Raw genomic sequence first — 19623 nt, 5'->3', positions numbered from 1 at the left:
GAAGTGGAAAAGGGAGACTTAGTTATATCACCCAGCACAGGACAGATGCTTCATAGAATTGAATAGCAATACATATTTGATGCACCAAAACTAGACTTAGTATAGATGCTGATTTCATTTACATGGCTTAACCTCCTAAACCACTAACCAACATTATAAGGGGATTTATCTTTCAGCTTTCTCCTTGGGGAGATGCATCAAGCAGGGTTTTTTTTTGTCTTTGCTTCTGTTATTAAGCCAACCCTAGCTGAAACTATCAAAGGCTATCAGGAAGTAGCTGGTATCCAACATGAGAAAGTACCACACAGGTCAGAAATCTGCATGATATCATTAATTCTGACCTATTAACGTCACTAAACTATTTTTTTTCATCTTAAAAATTAAGTAAGGAGGAGTAAGAAGATTCTTCAGGCTAATACAGAACATATTTTGTCATTTCATTTGGAGGACTTGTTGACCTGCACATTACTCATCAATGCATCACACGATGTATTGTAAGATACTCCACTTGCTAGCTATGTTTCCTACAGCAGCTGGTTTTATTTCACTTAAAACACTCTTTTTTATATCATATGACTAATCATCTCTGTTGATATAATTTGGGAATTAGTCCTTGGTTGCCACAATAAATTCAGCATCTTATCAACCGGTTGGACCAAAGGCTCAACTCTTAGGTGACGTACAAAAAATGTGGAAAAAAAACCCCCATTCAATCCTTTCAAACCTGCCTTGTGGTGTGGTAGTGATTTATGTTTTCAGAGGTATTTTGCATTTTGCATGTCTTCAGAGCCTACAGTGGTTACTACAGAGAAAAAAAAAATCATCTGATGAACTACAGCAAATCAAAGCTGCACTAAAAGCAGCTTGTCTGTGGTTATTCTGGGGGCAGAGCAAACTTCCAGAGTGAATCTTTCTAAGCACATAAAGACGTTGAAGGTATGTAGCAACGTAGAGTGTTAAATTCTCTTTTCAATGTTTGGTTTTGCCTAAACTAAACCGCTACAATTTAAATTCTCAGTGTGATCTTTAAATACATTGACTGGATGAGACGATAATCCTAAAGCAGACTTTGCATGCAAGCAGCTGCTGTCTCCTTGTTCCTGCAACTTCCTGACTTTACAGCACTCTGGTGCCCTACTGCGCTGTTCATTAGAGAGATAATTACATCTGCAGGAGATCCTCCTGCACTGTCTTGTCACCTTGATGTGTCTGATCAGAATCCCTACCTCATCCCTTCCTCTGTTTCCCCTGCCTACCCACTGTCAGACAACGGTCAACCAGCATCCAGCACTTGGCGCTGGCACTAGCAGTGATGATTCATCCGGAGGAGGGCTAGATCTGTCTCCCTAATCAGACCCTAACCTTTCAAGGGTATTGATCAAGCATCTCTGTCAGAGCCATTACAGATACTTGATGCATATGGTGTCTGCCAAGGGCCCATCCTTGCTTCTGTCAATCTGGAGAAGATTAAAGGGAGAGAAGAATTAAGGGAAGAGAGGAAAAACAAGGCTTTGGTGGTAAATTGAGCAGAAAAACGAGAAAAGGATTCAGTTTGCAAATCAACGGTTGCGAGACAGGAAAATTGGAAAACACGCTTCTACTGCCTATCACAGTGTGAGTAAGAATATACCAGACAAAGATGGCCGTGCCAAGGACTTAAATAAGTGAATTCTCTACAAGTCTACAAACATATGCTATTCGTGATATATTCTGATGTATTCTGATGTTTAGAAGCTTTTCAACTTAAGTAAAGAGGCATCATCACTGGTAACATAACCCGTCTTTGCACAGTTTCCTCCTCTCCTCCTGCCACGCATCAACCACACATCTAGCCTGCAGGCGGCGTGAACTAGGGCACAAAACAATAACAGTAATCATGGAAAATCATGTGCTGCTCTGGCGGAGGAGACCAGCTGACTGGCTGACTGCTGGAGCCCAGAAGGCCTTCAGTACAAGCAACAGAGAGACAGGGAGGGGGTGGAGGGTGGAAGACAGCGAAGAGAAAAAAAAAAAAAAAAAAAAAAAAAATCTGAGAGCAAAGAGAAGGATTCACCTCTCATCCTCTCTCCTCGATGAGCTTAGTCATCTTCGTTTCCACACTCTGCCTTTGTCAGGGAACTTCACCGTCTCCCCTCCCTCCTCCCTGTCTCCCACTGCTGTGCCACCTTCTCCTCGTTCATCATTCACCCCCACGAAGGTCCACAGAGTGGTACATTCCATGACTACAAACACCCATTTGGTGATATTGGCTGAAGCTTTAAGAAGGATGGGAGGACATGGCCGTGTGCCTTGTGGCCGGACTCTTTGACAAATGGCCATGTCATGTATGATTAATAAACAGTGGAGTAAAGGGGAAGGGGTCATTCACTTAAAGGGTGCTAATAGTGCTTACAACTGGAAAAATTCACTACCACCGTAATTACTAATCTTTAAATAAAATAGTCTAAAACTAGTCATGTGAAAACCAAGCTTGTTGCTGAGCTCAATCACCCTCTCATATGAACGATGTTGCAGGAAATTCACTGTTGTAATTTCTACTGAAGCCAGTATGGCGGTCATGAATGAGAAAAACCTCAGATCAATCGCCGCTGTGTACAGTAATCTAGTGCAGTCTTAGCTTTCATTACAACATCAGTGTGTGAGTGATCAATTGGCTGGTATCTCATTACTGTCTGGCTGGGCGGAGAGAGCATTTACATCAACGTCTGGGGATCTGAGACCGTGCTGTTGGTCCTGAGCGTCCAATAGGCGAGATTGATACATCCACAGTGACCAACACATTAATTTATGATTGAATTCTATTACAAGGTTTTGAACAAAATCTGAATGAAAACACAGCTTTTTGTGACATAAAAGTGACTAAAAGGAACTTTTAACTGGTTATGAAACAGTCTCATGATGCCTCTGATGCCTCTATATGACCTACATAAGCAAACAAGACCATCAGTAAGAGTTTTGGCTATTGCTCTATAGTTATTCTAACTAATCTGCCACTGGGTCAGATTCCCCGCGAAATCAGACGAAATGATTTATGGCACGGAAACCAGAAGAGTCTTTGTTTACAGTACATGTAGCATTGTACCATGAGGGAGTACAAAGACGTTACTAGGATGAGAGGAGGACATTTCTCTTTGTTTGATAATGTTAAAAGTAAAGTTAGACTTGTTGTCTGCTCCCTGACTCATTTTGAAGAAGACGGCAGCAGCAGCGGTCGAGCGAGCTACAGAGTGAATGAAGAGAGCAAGCGGCGGTAGCAAGAACAAAGGAGTAAATGAGAGAAATAAAACATTTTCTGATTGCAGTTATATTCTAAAGCACATATAAATACGCCCACACCTCGGCACAACCCCACAGGAAGGTGCCCCAATGCTGGATTTGGTGTGAATGCAGCTTTACGTGTAAACTAGGTGTATGAACGATACTAAAACAAAGTTTACTTTGTTTCACCATCATCATATTACAATTATTAATCTTACATAGCTACAAATTTATACATTACCTCATCGCTATGCATCCTTTTACAGCACAAGGTGGTGGTGCTTATGGGAAATGCAGTCTTCATTCTGGGAGACACTATGGCTTTTGTCCACAAGGGCCACGAAAATCAACACAAAATGAAAGTTCTTTATAGTAATTTTAAATCTTTCAAACTGAAAATCGAATTTAGTCAACCCTACGGAGAGCAGTGACTTTTTGCTATATTCAAAAGCTAGTCACGTAAGATGTCTCATGGTTATGTTCTTATGTAGCTGGGAATCAAAAACGGTGCCCCGCTGCACATTTACATTTTGGTGGAGTCTCTACAATAGTCAATTTATGTGATTTCTTTCCTTCTCCTACATGTAAAGGTCAGCTGAGCTTCTGGCGATCCGTACTTGCTCAAGAATGGCTGCTGACACCCCACGATTAAAAATGTCATGGTGATAGGATTAAAAAAAAAATCACAGTGAACACACAGAACATTTTTGCTAATACCATTTGCCAAGTAAAGTGACTCTTGGCTTCACCCACTTAAATTAAAGTCAACAAGTAAAATCATTTCTCTCTCTCCAGAGCATCTCCACCTCTAAGAAACATCTGTATGGCTGAAACATCTGTGTGACTAAAACTCGAAATATTAACGGAGGACTACAGCTTGGTGCGAATGAGCGGAAGATGCTGCAGAGAACATTAGCAGCAGCCTTCCTGGGTCCATGTTTGGCAACAGTAAATAAACAGCATGGGGAGAAGGCTCCCGCAGCCCCTCAGGGCCCTTTGAGTACAGTAACGCACAGCTGAGTGCTCCGGAGAACGCTGCCTGTCTGCCAGCTTGCCTGCATGTGTCACGATACAGGGAGTGTTGGAGGAGGGGAGGAGGGTCACATGTGCGCGGTGCTGCAGGCTTTGGGTTGTCTACACGCTCTACATGTCTTCCCCCTGTCTCTTTCTCTGAACTCCAGCGAGTACTAGTGCGGAGTCTCTCTGCTAGTAGAGTGACTCCAGATTGAGTGTAGCGGAGGAAATACGCCAAATAATGCAAGACACGGAAAAACACCAGGCTTCCGGATGACAGTGGTGCCCCTCGTTTCCCAGAGAGGCTTATAGTTAGAGGCAAGAGCATATTGCTCACCCTGTGCAACGAAACGCATGTTGAATCAGCAGCAGAGATGTAGTTCGGGGTGAATCCATCGCTTTATTTGCTGAACGAAGTTTACCCACCTGTTCATAAGTTAACAGAAACATTAAGGGATGCATCACAGCAAACTGATGATAGGTATATGAGGATACTAGTCTTCATTTTTTATATTGCTGGATGTTTGGCTGAAGACAATCAGACTGGTCATATTTACCCATTTTAAGAGCCATTCACTGTTTTATTAAGATGCAAGGAGATTGAGAGGACTCCAAAAGCAAGCCAAGCACCAATGGCCATTAACCTGGACCGTCATGTTAATAATAATGTATAATGCACACACAATGGAAGCAAATTTCCTCTTTGAGAACAGTAAAATCTATGTCTACAACTTTCCAAACCCATGGGAAGTGACTATTTGACACTCAAAAGATAGATGTTGGTGGAGTATTCCTTTAAATATGATGCTCATGTAAGTCACGTCATGCAGTGATGAGCGTGTGACACATATACAGCTAATGGTTGCCTCTGCCATTCTTCCGTTCTGTAACAAAATGGCCTGATGAAATGAAAAGAAAAGGAAGACGAGGGACGGGGGGGGGGGGGGGGGGGCATGGAGGGGTGGGGGAACTGTTGGGTTGTTATGCATGTAAGGAAGGGGGGGTTGCGGTGTTGCCTGGAAGCGTTGAGCGGGGACGGCGAGTGTCACTCCGATCAGTCGGAAGTGTCACGACGAGTAGCGGAGCCGTGACCTCTGATGGAGAGAGGGGGGGGAAGAACAGAGGAGAAGAGGCAGACACAAGGCAAAGCGCAACACAACAGAAAAGGCAGTGACAGCAAAACCAGAGAGAGAGAGAGAGAGAGAGAGAGAAGGAAGAAGAAGAAGAACAAGAGGGAGGGAAGTTTGTGGTGGGCCAACGCCTAATCCTTCCAGTGCTCCGGGCTTCAGGAACAGAGGAGTGATATCAGTAAAGACACATTCACAGCCTGCCTATCGCCTAAACGAGGCCACTTCTGTCTTTAAAAAAGAAGCTCTGCTGCTTCTCTTCTCATTCACCACCTCCTCTGCAATCACACACATAGAGTGGAGAAAGACCTGGAAGCTATCTATTGCCCTCTTTAAGAATCCCACTATGTGATTATCTGAGCATTGTTCCACACTGCTGGTCCCTCTAAAACTGCTGCAAAATTACATCTGTATTAAGAAGTCTTATAAAAGAAGTGTCAGATGCAGTGAAATCATTACAGCCTAATCAAGAAATAATATATTCATGAAACACTAGCACAAAGGTGATGGCTGACTATGTGAAATAAGCTCATTCTTACGCACATGTTGCATAAGAGCATGACTCCTATCTGCTGCACATTAAGGCACAACAGGGCCAATCCCCCCCCCTCCCTAGCTAAATGCCTCTGCAAAATTACCAAGGTGTAACAAAACCTCTTCATAAACCATTAGAGTAATGTTGATATCATACAGACCAATAAGACGATTAATTAATGGAATCGTTGGTGCCAGGACGCCGCTAGAAGGATCCCGATCACCAGAGTGACATCTGTTTTCGGCGAAGAGCACCCGGAAGAGTGTGTCAGCTCTGTCATTGCACAATGACAACCAATACATCACCACAGCGCCACCACAGAGCTTTACTGTCGGCGGACATCAGTGAAATTGTCTGATAATGGAAATGTTATTTCACTTTGGCAGCCCTGGATGCTTCCTCTGGAAATGAAGCGGTGGGAATGTTTAGACGGGAGGGGAAGATAAACTCGGATTTGCTTTTCTTTGCTAGAACGGGGGATATGCAGAAAGGGTTCGGGTTTCAAATATGAGACAAGAGAGGAAGAAGTGAGGGTTTTTTTTTTGTCCTGTTTTATTCGGTGTGTGGTATTTCTGGGTGTTGAAAAAAAAGAAATCTATGAGCAGCATTCTGTAAGTGCTTAAGTTTTCTCTTTTTCGTCCACTGTGTAACTTCAGAGGAGGATAAAAGCCCTGTGGCTAAAGTATGAGCCGGAGACCAAATAACCCCGAGTTCAAACCTACAGTCTGAGTAGAATATGAGAGGAAGGAAGACGCTTGTAAAGGCATATTTATAACATCTCCACACACAGACGTCAGAATGAGGAGGTGTAAGTGGGTTAATTCAAATTATTCTAAAGGCCACGGGGCCAGAAGTAAAAAAAAAAAAAAAAAAAAAAGCAGATATTGAAATGGTTTTCTGGCTGGATTAATTCAAAATAGGAAGTATCATTTAACACTTCAAACCCCTTTTAAGCCTTAATGTGAGATCACACCAGAGTTAATACAGACACAGTGTGTGCCGCGCCTGTGTCTCTGAAACCATGCGGATTACTGTGCTATCGGCGGGCACCGCCTGCTAACAAAGTCCTCTTCTCTCCACCAGCAAACCTCCAGAGTCTTCTGGAAAGCGAACGGGGAGAGCGTGTGACTAGAATTACTGACACACTTTCAGAAAGTGATAATCTCCGCTTACTGTAGGAATTATTACGTAACACTTTTCTTTTTTTTCGACATATTGCTGGAAGATGAACAAACCGCTCCATAATTTCAAGCTCACGGTTTCCATTATGTTTCACTGCATCGATTGTAAACAAAAGCAACCTTGCAGTGTCATACAACCAACATGGTTGAATACACACTAAACATCTAATTATGCCTGGCAATTTAAATACTGACTACTTTTCAGTTTATTTTTTATGGATGTCTCAAACACGGTAGTGCAATTAAAGAGATTTTAAGTGGTTAAACACAGCGCCACAGGTATCGCACATAACAAAAGCAAGTGTATGCTCTATCCAGATAGTTTTACAATAACATCCACATGCAACTGGTGATTAGACCCCACTTCTCAAATGTTTAAAGAGAGACAAATTAAACAAATTCACATTTTTAAGACTCCCTTTTACTACAAACCATATTGCATGATTTCATTTGGACTTGAGTTTGTGAGTCATGTTCATTTAAACCTAATCAAGTGATGTACTGTAAATTAAAAGTTAATTACACAAAATTTCAATGAGGAACAGTGCTGGGGAACAATCTAATTCACACTGCTCATATGCAAGCTCTACCTCATTCGGCAAAAAGGTTTTTTTTAAGTGTTCAAATAAGAAGAAATGCAACTGATAATGCAACTACAATCCTTATGCTACACTAAAGCAACAAGTGCAGGTGTGGTAAGGGTAAAATACACATTTTCTCCTCACAACTTCACCGAAACTTTAAAAAAAAAGCTTCTTTAAGTAGCAAGTTTATCACAATCAGTGTCAGTAAAAAAAAGCCAAAAGTGACATTGCTGCGGCTCACCTGTGGCAGGGCGGAGCTGAGCTGGCGCTGCAGTGAGTCGCGGTCGTAGATGACGTCCTGCAGGTGCTGCTGGGCCAGTCCGAGGCTTTCTTGGGTCTCCCTCAGCGTGTCCAGCAGCCGGTCCCTCTCGTCCAGCATGTTGACCATCAGCTGCTCAAAATGGGAGTCCGGGTCCGAGGCGCTGCTCTGAGAGCCGCGCTGGCTCAACGCCGTGTCCTCGCTGATGGTGGGCATCACCTCGCACATCATCTTGGCTCTGCCAGGGAGGAGACAGATCAGAGATTAGATAGATAGATTCACTGTTATTTGAAGTCAAACATGGTGCCGTTGAATTACAAAATGTAGAGTGGTGTCCTGCAGAATTATTGACACAGCTGATACAAATCAGTCTGCGAGGCGCAGTCTGAACTTGAGTATTTATTTTCTTTAAAAGCACATTTTTCATTCACTTACACTGAATCAACTCGATTGCTGCAATGTTAATTTTCCTACATCAATAAGGTTTCCTGTTATTTGCTTTGATAAATCCTGAAAAAAATGCTCACATTAGAAACATCAAGCGTGAACACTATCTTGAAATGATAAGCTTATGTTACATTTTTTTGTAAGGTTTCATCCTTTCTATTTTTCTGTTGACCCTTTGGAAGAAAATAGGGTCAATATTTGAGCCTCAATGTAAAAAAAAAGTCAAATTTGATGTGTACATAGGAAGACAAGAGGCAGCATACGGCAGATTCAATTCATTTACTTGGTATATAGGTTATACATGTAGCAGATGAAACACATGAAGGAGGACAGATAACCATTCAATTGCAGGGTGAATAAAGATATTACATTTTGATAGTATATATAATAAAGATTTTCTAATCCAAATCACAATAAAGGGTCTTGCATCGCCTGGGTTTCCGATTTACAGCATACTGAAGCAACATTGACATTAGGTGTGAGCGTGGATCAAAATTCCTTGATTGGATTTGAGCTTACAGTTAGAATGAGGATTATGTTCATGGCAAAGATCTTTACATAAATAGCAAAAGCAAATGTGTGTCCATGCCTGTGTCTACTACATGTGCCTCTGTGTGAATCTTCACTCACTACTGTTTGCATGGCTGTGTGTAAGTGACTGGGCCTGACACAGTTGGAGCTTGGCTCAGTGTCACCCCAGCGTTTCAAAGCTGCAGAGACGTCTTGGGAGGCTGGGCGTTCTGCCCTAGATTTCACGCTTGTGGTGTTTAATGGGCCAGCCCAGATCGTGTTGCATAATACAACATATCTATGCTATAGTGGGTATGTGAAGCCATATTCCAGCTTCCCTGAGGGACTTAAAGTCTTCAGGAGTCATCCTAACCAATGGACCATATTCACACAGTGGCCATTTTCCTTTGACATCATGCTCAAGGTTGGAAGCTCGAACACTAACAATTGGTTGGGTTGTAAAGATTTGAACAGGTATGGTAAATAAAAAGCATGAGGGAAAAACTGAGAAAAAAACTGAGAAAACTACTATTAGTTAAAATAAGTAAGTTAGAGAGATCCTGGTCATTTTTTTGCCTATGTAGCTTAGCGCAGTGCAGGTGGGGAACTGTTAACATTAGCTTATCAAAAGACAAAAAAAAAAGCCTTCCAACTACTCATAAACTTATTTACTTATATTAACAAGCAAGGCAGGTACTTCTAAGAACCACCTAATTTTGTTCAACATTACAAAAGTGTGCAAAGCCAGCGTCGAGAGCACTTCTGACATCCAGCATTCAGTCACTGGACTCAGCTGTTTTGCTCAGTAACTAATTAGCTGCTTGTTTAACAACAGTGTCTCAGCTTTGAATTCCTACACATGTTAAATATATGATATAATATGATTGTTTTTAAGTTGTTGAAAGGCACAGAGCTAGCTACTTGGCTGCTTGTCCTCTGTTCCCAGTTCACTGAGCTAAGCTAACGACATCTTCGACTAATCTCCTCGCTACTTAATACAGAGATAAAATTGATGTAAATCTTCTCATCTTACTCCCACTGCAGCATAAATGTATTCCTCTAATGTTCGATCGTTTAACTTCAGAATAGCTGGATTTACCACAATGTCAAAAAAATAGCATACAAAAGAAGGACAGCCATGAACGTACATACTTTCTCTACACTCTAATACAAACTTATTAAAACATGTCAGTCAGTCGCTCAATCTACAAGGCAACGATGATTCATTCAAACCACATTGTCATAGTAGGAAAAGAAGGTGTAAATAATAAAATTAAAGACACATTAATATAACAGAGCCATCATTAGTGTCATTATTAATACCTGTGCTTGACAAGTCAAGATGCATGCTGTAAATAGGCCTGTACCCTAAAGGCTAATGATCACTTAGAACAAACAGTAGACCTCCAGTGTGTTGACCCAGGCCAGGTTTCAGTATCCCAATGCCCAGACTTGGTTCCCTCTGGGTGGATTATAATGGTAGGTCTGTGTCTCAGCATGTTCTGGCAAGAGGCTAGGGTCTCCCATATCTACTCCAGGCGCCCAGCCAAACTCCCACCAGTTCACCATTCAGCCACCATCCGCTGCCGTTTAGACCTGAGAGACCGAGCCGGTGTGCTGCTTGGCTGGACACTCCACACATGCCAGCCTTCACTTGGAAAGCAGGCCAGCGGACAGACCGGGCCTTCGGTAATGCATTTAAAGTAGAAGGTAACAGTTTATTCCTGCAGTCTTACATGTAAGTTATTCGATCAAGGTGACTTGTACATGTCTGCTTAAGTGATTTCACACAATTTCCAAAACTGCTATGAAGCCTCAGAAAAAGGTTCTACCAGAAACATTATTGGCACTGTTAATTTGGGGTTATTTCATATCTTCGCCTTTTCTGTGCAATGCAAAATGGCAACTATATACGAAATGCAAAATGGAGACAGTGGCGGCTCTTTGTTTCCAGATTCTTAGGGGTTACCTCTGAAATCTGACCTTTACTGTTGATCTTTCATATCACTCACAACTTCTCAGTGATCGCACTCCACCGTGTTTGTCACAATGCACAGGCGCTGAAATGCGTGCCGGGCACATTAATGGGGTTTTATTTCTCCTTTAAGCTGTGCGGAAGCAAATTGTATTGAGGATGTTTTTCTGCTTCGTGGCACATACAATTCCCTATTGTCCTGTTCCTGCACCCTTATGCTTTGATCTCACTGTGACTGCCCCTTAAATCATCTCTGCTGTCTATGAAAAATCAATAAACGCAGAGGCAAAGTGCACTGATCTGCTTTTGTCTCCTCACTTAGACGTATAAAGAAGCATTCCTGAAAACTGAGAGCAAACCATAACACTTATTGAAACATTTATCCGCTTAATTGCTCAAAAGACATCAGGCCTGACAGAGAAATATATGCACACCCATTGCTTTCCCCCCCCAAAATTCAGCTCCTCTGCTGCTTGATATTGCCAGCAAGTCATCAGTGTCTCTCTTGTGTGGAGCAGGGAGGCAGTAATGATGACAGGTAAGAGTTAGTCTGATACTTTTGGATAGATAAACACTAGTAATCACGCTCAGTGGGCAGTGTAAAGAACATGGGCTCTTATTGCCATCAGCTGGGATGCAGATGTTATCTAGATTGCACTCGCTGGCTGTGACAATACTACTTTCTCACTGCTGAATAGCCAATTTGATCCCCATTAAAATAGCTATTTGGTCTACAGATATTCATAGAGCCTGTAACAGAATGACTACTGATAGAGTGCCGTTCTATGCACATTTCCTCTGCACTGCAACATCACGGCACATTATGATAATGTACACTAGGAAATATGCCTTCAAAATCCACTAGCGTGTCCGACTTTGGCTTAGCATAAATGCATGTCCAATAACGCATAGGTTAGATTGTATCTGTCATGATAGTTGAGGGGAAAAATTGTAGCAATAGACTAAGAGTGTTGTATAAACAAGATGAAGTTTAAGTGACTGAGTTTAGCGCGGCTGGTTAAAGATGTTAAATGTGAGGCTGAAATTATGCAGGAATCACAGGAGGGAGAAACAGCAATACGCTCAATTGAACACATTGTGGGCCACAGATGCAATGAGAAATGCACACAGACAGGCAGGGATTATTGGGCTTTTCTCTCCATGCCATATGCCAATCAATGAATTATTCAGGGAGGGGGGAGAGAAGAAGTGAGGTTTTCTTCCCAATCAGTGCAACAAAATCCAGAGCCCTTTTTTTTCTGCCTAGCAGCCTCATTCAACCTCAGACACCTGGCACCAGGCTCGCGTCTAGCTGGCAGCGCAAACTTGCTGAGCAAACTTGCAACAAATAGGAAGGCAGAGAGGCAAAGTTATCAAGATCAAATCAGAAATGGATCTAATCTATCACAGCAAAACTTTAAATGACAATTCGGTTTCGCATTGTCCTTTTATGGGAAATTCCATGACTCATTCGGATGAAACAAACTGGTAAAAAAAAAAACATTGGTATTGGACATAAAAGAAAACTGGGTGTAATCAAGGATTTTGCAGAATCGTGCCGTAACAACGCTCATGTCTGGCGATAAGGTCGACCGCTCCCATGCCCTCCTCAGGTCATCCCATTTTCTAGTTGTAGAAACTGATTTTGTTTGTGTATGACTTGTGATTCCTCACCAAGGCTATTGTTATTCCACCCAGGGCAGCATCTGCAAAGAAGTAATATATCTGCGATGATTATCTAGACTTTCTCTCTCTACAGTGGGATCAATAAACAGGGGAAAGATGACAAAATGAGCAAACCCCTGCAACTCAAGTTTCTCTGAGTAAAACCGAGGCAGGCAGGGAACAATCTATATATGGGACAGATGTAAATATGGCCACTTATGTACAGCCACTCCATTTTTTTTTTTTGGCGAGAACAAATCAGCAAGTCGCGGTTCATTTCCTGAATGTCTTCTGTTAATCTCATTAATGGGAACAATTGGGTGAGTAGATAAGGAGCAGCACACAAAACAGCAGTATGTTTCTGAGCAGTATGGCGACGCGAGGCGAATTCAGCACTATTCACCACCTGGAAAACATCAAAAGACATGTGGCGTACAAGCGTATGCAGAACAGGAAGAGGACTGAACACGACACTGTGGCTTTGGAGATAAGCTGCACTAAAACCTAAAAATACAGTACAGTATTAGTTGTTTAAAGCTTTATCATTAAGTATGGAATTCATAACTCATTAGCTGAGAAGAAGGTCATTTAGAAATGAGTAAAACAAAACAAAGTAGGCCCAAAAAAAAGCCCATTAAAGACCTAATCTTTTATCAAATGTGAGTCAACTTTTCAAACATTTGTAACGCCCTATTAGGTTAATTCAAGCTCAGTTCCTCGCAACATGAGTAGTGAATCTAAGGCCAAATTATTTTGATGATAATGCACTTCACTTACATCACTACCGCAAACACTAGGGCTGATTACACACGTCACTTTTGCGGCTGCCAGGAAAGATGACTACTGGGAAATTGCACTTTTAAATAATGTCTGCGTTTGATTTCTTGGCATGCAGCTGAGCGCAAAGTGCTCCTACAGACTGCATTGATGGGCTTAAAGGGTAATGGAAAAACTGTTGCACGCCGCTCTTTCCCATTTTGGCATCCATTGCGGGCCGACAGGTGGGAAAAGTGTGACACAGCATTTTTGTGAATGGAACGGGCCAGACTGCATGGTACACTCATAGTGCTGAGAAATCCCATTCATATGGCTTCCCTGCACCAGAGAGACTTCTGACAACCGAGGGATAGCCTGCCAAGAAAACAACAATTCAATTTAATCACTGCCACAGGAACATACAATAGCGCTCAAGCAGGGATCTACTGAGTGGATGGATCAAACTATTAACTCATATCCAACACTGCAAGCTGAACTGGGACCGTCTGCGTGATTTTCTGTGGTGATGCAACATGACAAAAGATCAATATTGGTGCCGACTGATGATAAGGTGAAAACCATAATTATTGAAACATAGTGAAAGTCTCTGGGAAACTTAAAAGAGTAATTCAACATCGGCATATTCTCATAAAAATGTTGCACAACAGTAACACTGCATCGGGCTGTGATAGCTGCAGTGCCATGTGACTGGTTTCAGGCAGGGCCATGGCCACCACTGAGGTCACATTCTTTGTATTTTTTTCCGGGAATTTGATGGCTTTGAGCAACATGAGGTGCAGTTTATACTCTACAAATAAAAAGTTACACAGGGCAGTTGTCAGCTCAAGAGAGCCAAGGTAACCTTTACCGAGCGGTTGACACCGTGGCCTCAAGTAGCGATTGCAGCATAACTGTAAGAGTAGCGCAAGTAGTAGAGTGATTAAAGGATAAGTTCACAAGTTGTCTTTCTTAAAACAAAATTCAGGTGCCCATATGAATACTGAAACAGGTTTTGCTTGCTTTTTTTTTCAGTAGCCGTCTGAGTTAGTCAAATAAAATGGTTATCTTCAATAGAAAAGAGGACATTTTGCTCTAAAAAGACAGTCACTTTGAAAGATATCGACTTGATTGGACTAATTTGGCAGCTGAAGCCTCATATCAGCTTCAAATAAACTTTTAAATACATCTCTGCACAGAGGGAACACTGGATTTTGTCCCCCATCACTTAGATTGAAGTACATTATGAAGAACAACTTGAAAAATCATCAACCTATCCTTTAAGCCGGCAAACTGACTTAGTAATGCCAGTTACAAAACAGTATGTACTGTATAAAGACTTAACATTTTTGTGTGTTTAAGGTTCATTTACTAGCTTTTTCTAGACTTTTTAACCATATCTCACAGACTTCCTCAGCTAATGTGTGTGTGTGGGGGGTCTCTGGTGTCACATGTGAACGGCCTCCTTCATCTTTGTCTGGCCATCCACTGACTCCTGGTCGATGACGTTGTCCCCTTCTCCCAGACCAGTTTTGATCTGGTGTTCGCAGATAGCTGATGTTGTCTGTTTCCTGTGTTCATTCAGTATCTTATCCAGGGATGTCGTCTACCCTACAGCTGCTGCAAGTGATGTCATATACCACCCAAAACTTCCTCTCTGAGGGTTCCTGTCCTCAGGGTGTACAAGCAGAAATCTTAAGGCCCAGCCATGTAAGGGATCAAAGTAGGAAAGTATTAGGTCATGTGATGACACCTGAGTGAGCTCCGTTCCCTGAAGAGGGTTGCAAGATAGGGTTGAAAGCTCCAGGAGAGATTGGTAAATGAACCTTGAATATTTTTTTTTTATCACAGATATGTGTTCTCAAGGTCAAGAATGAACTTTCATGCTTTGTAGCTAACAATAGCCATCATAAACTTGAGCAAGGGTGTATTTTATTGCCTGTGAATTCAACACTTCGTTCAAGGAAGAATTTATTCTTTCAAAAGCGTAGTCTCGCTTTTAGTTTGAGGCATTTTTGTTGGAAATACAAGGTTTCCACTAAATAACGATGGTGGAATTTTCAAAAGCAAATACTGCACTTCAGATTTTTATAGTACAATAAAATTTCACTCTTAAATATTTATATATTTATTTAACTCTAGGAGAGGAAAAATAAATTTGATTAATATTTCCTCGCCAGAATGTCATTCCTTTAACGTGCAGAAGACTCTTTGAAAACAGCATTTAGACATCACATGCAGGGAAACCTTGAGACACATTTTATTAAAACATATAGAATAATCTCCTACACACTCCTGTGAACACTCGCAGTCAATTAGATGGCAACATTTCACCGCAATGACCTTTGATTGGCATTTAAAAGCGAAAGACCACACATATAGAAATATAGGAACATATAGGAACATGGACAACTGGGAACCGATAAAAGCTAAAAGATGATTACCTATAGGCAATGTCCATATGCAAAAAGAAATACAATCATTCATAGAAACAAGAAAATACATTACTCACTCCTAAGAGCTTAATTCAAATTGACCATGAGTGTTGACAGTGTGAAGGAGCTTTGTTTTTTTTTAAATGAAATGAAGAATAAAATTCACATAATCTTATTTTAAAAAGGAACATCTGAGTCGCGTCAACTGAGCTACTTCATCTGGAACGGATGCCGCAGTCTGAGGACACGCCGCACGTAATGTCATTAGGAGCACACCCAAACTTATTTTAGATATATGCTCTGTCAATAGAATCCCATCTGCCACACTCCAGATATTTACAGTCACTCTTTTGGACTTAAAATCTACTGACAACTGTTGCTTTGTTTGGTTGAATATTCATTTTTTTCCCCAAGTCAAAAAGTCTGCAAATAGCTCCGCACAGAGGAACATAAGAGGAGATTAGTCAAAACCCCGCTGTGACTGACATCCACAAGTGGACACTGACACACTGAGCAGTAAAAAGTGAATGAGCCAAGAGGTGGGATAAAGAGGATGACATAGGTGTAGAGTTACACCCAGCCTGCTGCCATTAGGGAGGCAGGAAAGGGAGAGGAGGAGGTTGTGCATCAAGTGTGTGTGTGTGTGTGCCTCCATTTGTCTGAGTGCGCTTCACCGCTACCTGTGTGTGAGCATCTGCGAGGGGGGCTCTGTGTGTGTCTCCTGATGTGTGTGTGTGTGTGTTTGTGTGTGTGTGTGTGTGTGCCGGCTGTCTGTTCAACTGAAAATAAGTCTGCATGCACATGAAAGCATGAAAGGACAGCGTGTAGCCTTTAACATCGCCCACAATCCCCTGCAGCAAGGTCATGCAAACCATCAATCGATAGAGATTGAATAAGAGCACGGATGGAGGTGAACAAAAAAAGCAATAAAGCTCGGGTTGTAACAGATTTGAACCGTGCCGGCCACCGCTGCCAACATTTCAGCTGTATTTTACCCTCCTCATTATGGAAGGTTTGGCAATAGTCAATCCTGGGCTATAAAAGATGCCTCTAAACCATCATTTTATAAACATAAAAGCTTCTGCCACAGGTAGCCCACCGTTGTGCATGACACCTCAAGGCAATAAAAGCACTGTCTGCACACCAGACGTAAGCAGTGGGGTGTATTTGCATGGTTGAGGTGCATCACCGTAAAGTCACTCTCTTCAATGCAAAACCGTTAAATTAAGCATACTGGCTTTGCATAATGCACCGGTAGTCTATCACACTTGACAACTGTGCATGCCACAACTTAAACAAAGATGTAAATCCACATGCAAATGCAAATATCGCTGTTTTCCTCTACTGTCACGGTTGCAAACGTTAATATTAATTTGCAAGATCAGACGGAGATCACACAGCTTTGCCTGCAGCGATTAACCTTCTAGCCTCAAATTAAGCCAGCACCTCCATGTGTGTGTGTCTTTTCATTCATTCATTCATTCATTCATTCATTCATTCATTCATTCATTCAGTACATCTGTGTGTGTGTGTGTGTGTGTGTGTGTGTGGAGGGGTGGTATGTGATGGAGGAGAGACAGAGAGGCTGTTTCATGATCTCTCCCTCCTTGGATCTCTGTAATAGGGGGTAATAATATTGTTTATAGGAGGGGCAGCTGTTCCTCCTATGACAGCTCCTCTTTTTTACTGACATTAACCACACACGCGCGCGCACGCGCACACACACACACACACACACACACACACACACACACACACACACACACACACACACACACACGGCCTGACTGCGGCGCTGATCTTGTCTTTACAACGCTCTAACATCTCTTCCTCATTCTCTGAAATGATAATTGGGGAGAATCCTTGGCCATTGTCTCAAGTGCATTACATCATGCCAGCCTCTCAGTCTGCATCCCGCCCCCCTTTAACTCTCTCCTCTGCTCTGTCTCTCCACACTGTGACAGCCGGACGTATTTTCTTTTTTTTTTTTCCCTCCCTGCAGACCCTCGCAATGTCAACCACACACACGAAATGTATATAGCCTACACCATGCATCCATCCACGCAGGAACCATCCTACTCCTCCGATAATCACACATCAGTTGAGAGTTGAGGATGTGAAGAGGGCACCGCAGAAAATCACCTTGAGCCTGCAGGAATAGGGCAATGTAGGTCACCGCAATACCGGCGGCAACAGTGTGCATACTCACAATTTATTCCTTTACTATCACAAGAGGCTCTGGCAGCGGATCAATGACAACTGCAGTCTCTGCGAGCTATACCATCAAGCGGACAATCCTAGGAGGCTTCTTCAGTGCAAACAAGCAGCGACGCCGAGGATCCGATCGTAAAGGTGCGGCTGGTCCCCGCCGCTGGCATTGTCCAAAACCAAAAGAGCAGGAATAATCGCCAAATTGGCCGCGTCGGGTAATGACATTTGATTTCCGGGAGTACACACACCGGTTAAGGAATTATGGCATGTTACAAATTCTGCTGTGATAAGCGGAGCTGGAAAAGACCATTGTTGGAGCTGACGGAGGGGAGGCGTGCGGAGTCTTAAAGTTGCAGCTGTGCAATTCTTCCTCCTCTCTGTGGGTAGACATAATAATAGGTCAATAATTTTAATAATAAATTAGATCTAGCACAGCATTTATCCAAATCTGGTGTACAAACATTCATAGGATTAAGAGTTGTAACATCAAGCCCCCAAAAAAGAACATTAGCCATAAAAAAATCAGTAGTAAAATATCTTATAATGTTGAAAGTATAAGTACAAAATGTAAAATTGTTCCCTGCAAGAACCAGTATGATCATGCTGTTCTATAGTAACTGTATTTTTCCAGTGAAAGTAAAGCAGCTGTTCACCTTCTCCTGTCACACAGATGGTCTCTGCCAGATTTCAAGTATTGTAATTGGGATTGCTCTGAGTCGCTGACGGTTGCATTTAGTCCTGTATTTCTCCACATATTTGGGAAAAAGAGAGAAACCCCCCCTGTATGCATACTTATGATGGGTAACAGTAGTCCCATGCAGGGGAGGAGGGGAGTTTCACATCAAGGATCCTCAAACAGAATCTGATCCTTTTTGACAAAATGTAGTCTAAGAGATTATGATAATAGACTATCTTACTGAATTTTAGATGTGTCTCGAGATAATACACGCAAAATGGCAAAAAAGCACATGCTTGTTTCATCTGTGGCTGTTTTTATGGTTTGGGTTAAACATCATAGTTCTAATGAAGGAAAATCTGAATGCTACAACATACAATCATATTGGACAATAGTGTGATTCCAACTTTATACAGTAACAGTTTAGGGAAGGTTCTCTCCTTGCCAGGTTGAAATAGAAATGTTATCCCAGTTTGATGTGGAGGAAATTAACTGGCCTGCACAGAGCCTTGATCTCAACACCTTAGTGATGAACTGGAATGCCGACTGCGAGCCAGGCCTTATCGCCCAGCGTCAGTATCTGACCTCCCTAACGCTCTTGTGGCTGAATGGGAGTAAATCCCTGCAGCCAGGTTCCAACATCTTGTAGAAAGCCATCCCAGAAGAGTTGAAGGCTGATATAGCAGCATATTGACATCTATGGTTTTGATACTTTTGTAGATAATGACACCTGTCAGTTGTTATAAAATTCTTAAAAAAGAAATCTTTCCAGTGAATTGAATTATGGTGGCGTTATTAAAATTCTTCTTCTCAGAACCACCTCACAGACTGTCGGGGGTCACTGTATCCATAGGGTGCAAGGCACTGGTCCGGTAGAGCTATAGAGCAGAAAGAATGAAATGAAATGGTAATATATTCAAACTCACATTTTCATAAATAAATATTTCTCATGGGAACAGCTGTGCGTGGAGGTAAGAAGCATCACTGAACACT

At 42.1% G+C, this 19623-nt stretch overlaps 1 protein-coding gene across 6 annotated transcripts in view; it reads right to left on the bottom strand.

Moving 5' to 3' along the window:
- The window catches only part of ppfia2 (PTPRF interacting protein alpha 2), a 158848-nt gene extending 140549 nt beyond the window's left edge, over nt 1-18299 (bottom strand). For 3 of the 6 annotated variants that reach the window (XM_042402503.1, XM_042402504.1, XM_042402506.1), the window contains exons 1-2: nt 17953-18299; nt 7941-8196 (exon numbers count right to left, since the gene is read on the bottom strand). In XM_042402503.1, the coding sequence (XP_042258437.1) occupies nt 7941-8189 (249 nt within the window). In that variant the 5' untranslated portion in view covers nt 8190-8196; nt 17953-18299. The remainder of the gene's footprint in view (nt 1-7940; nt 8197-17952) is intronic. The other 3 variants (XM_042402505.1, XM_042402507.1, XM_042402508.1) reach the window with 1 other exon arrangement.
- Nucleotides 18300-19623: the final 1324 nt, after the last annotated feature.

Source organism: Thunnus maccoyii, chromosome 23 (genome assembly GCF_910596095.1).
Source record: "Thunnus maccoyii chromosome 23, fThuMac1.1, whole genome shotgun sequence".
Taxonomy (NCBI): domain Eukaryota; kingdom Metazoa; phylum Chordata; class Actinopteri; order Scombriformes; family Scombridae; genus Thunnus; species Thunnus maccoyii.
Note: the sequence above shows the minus strand (reverse complement) of the source record. Positions and strands in the feature narration are given on the sequence as shown.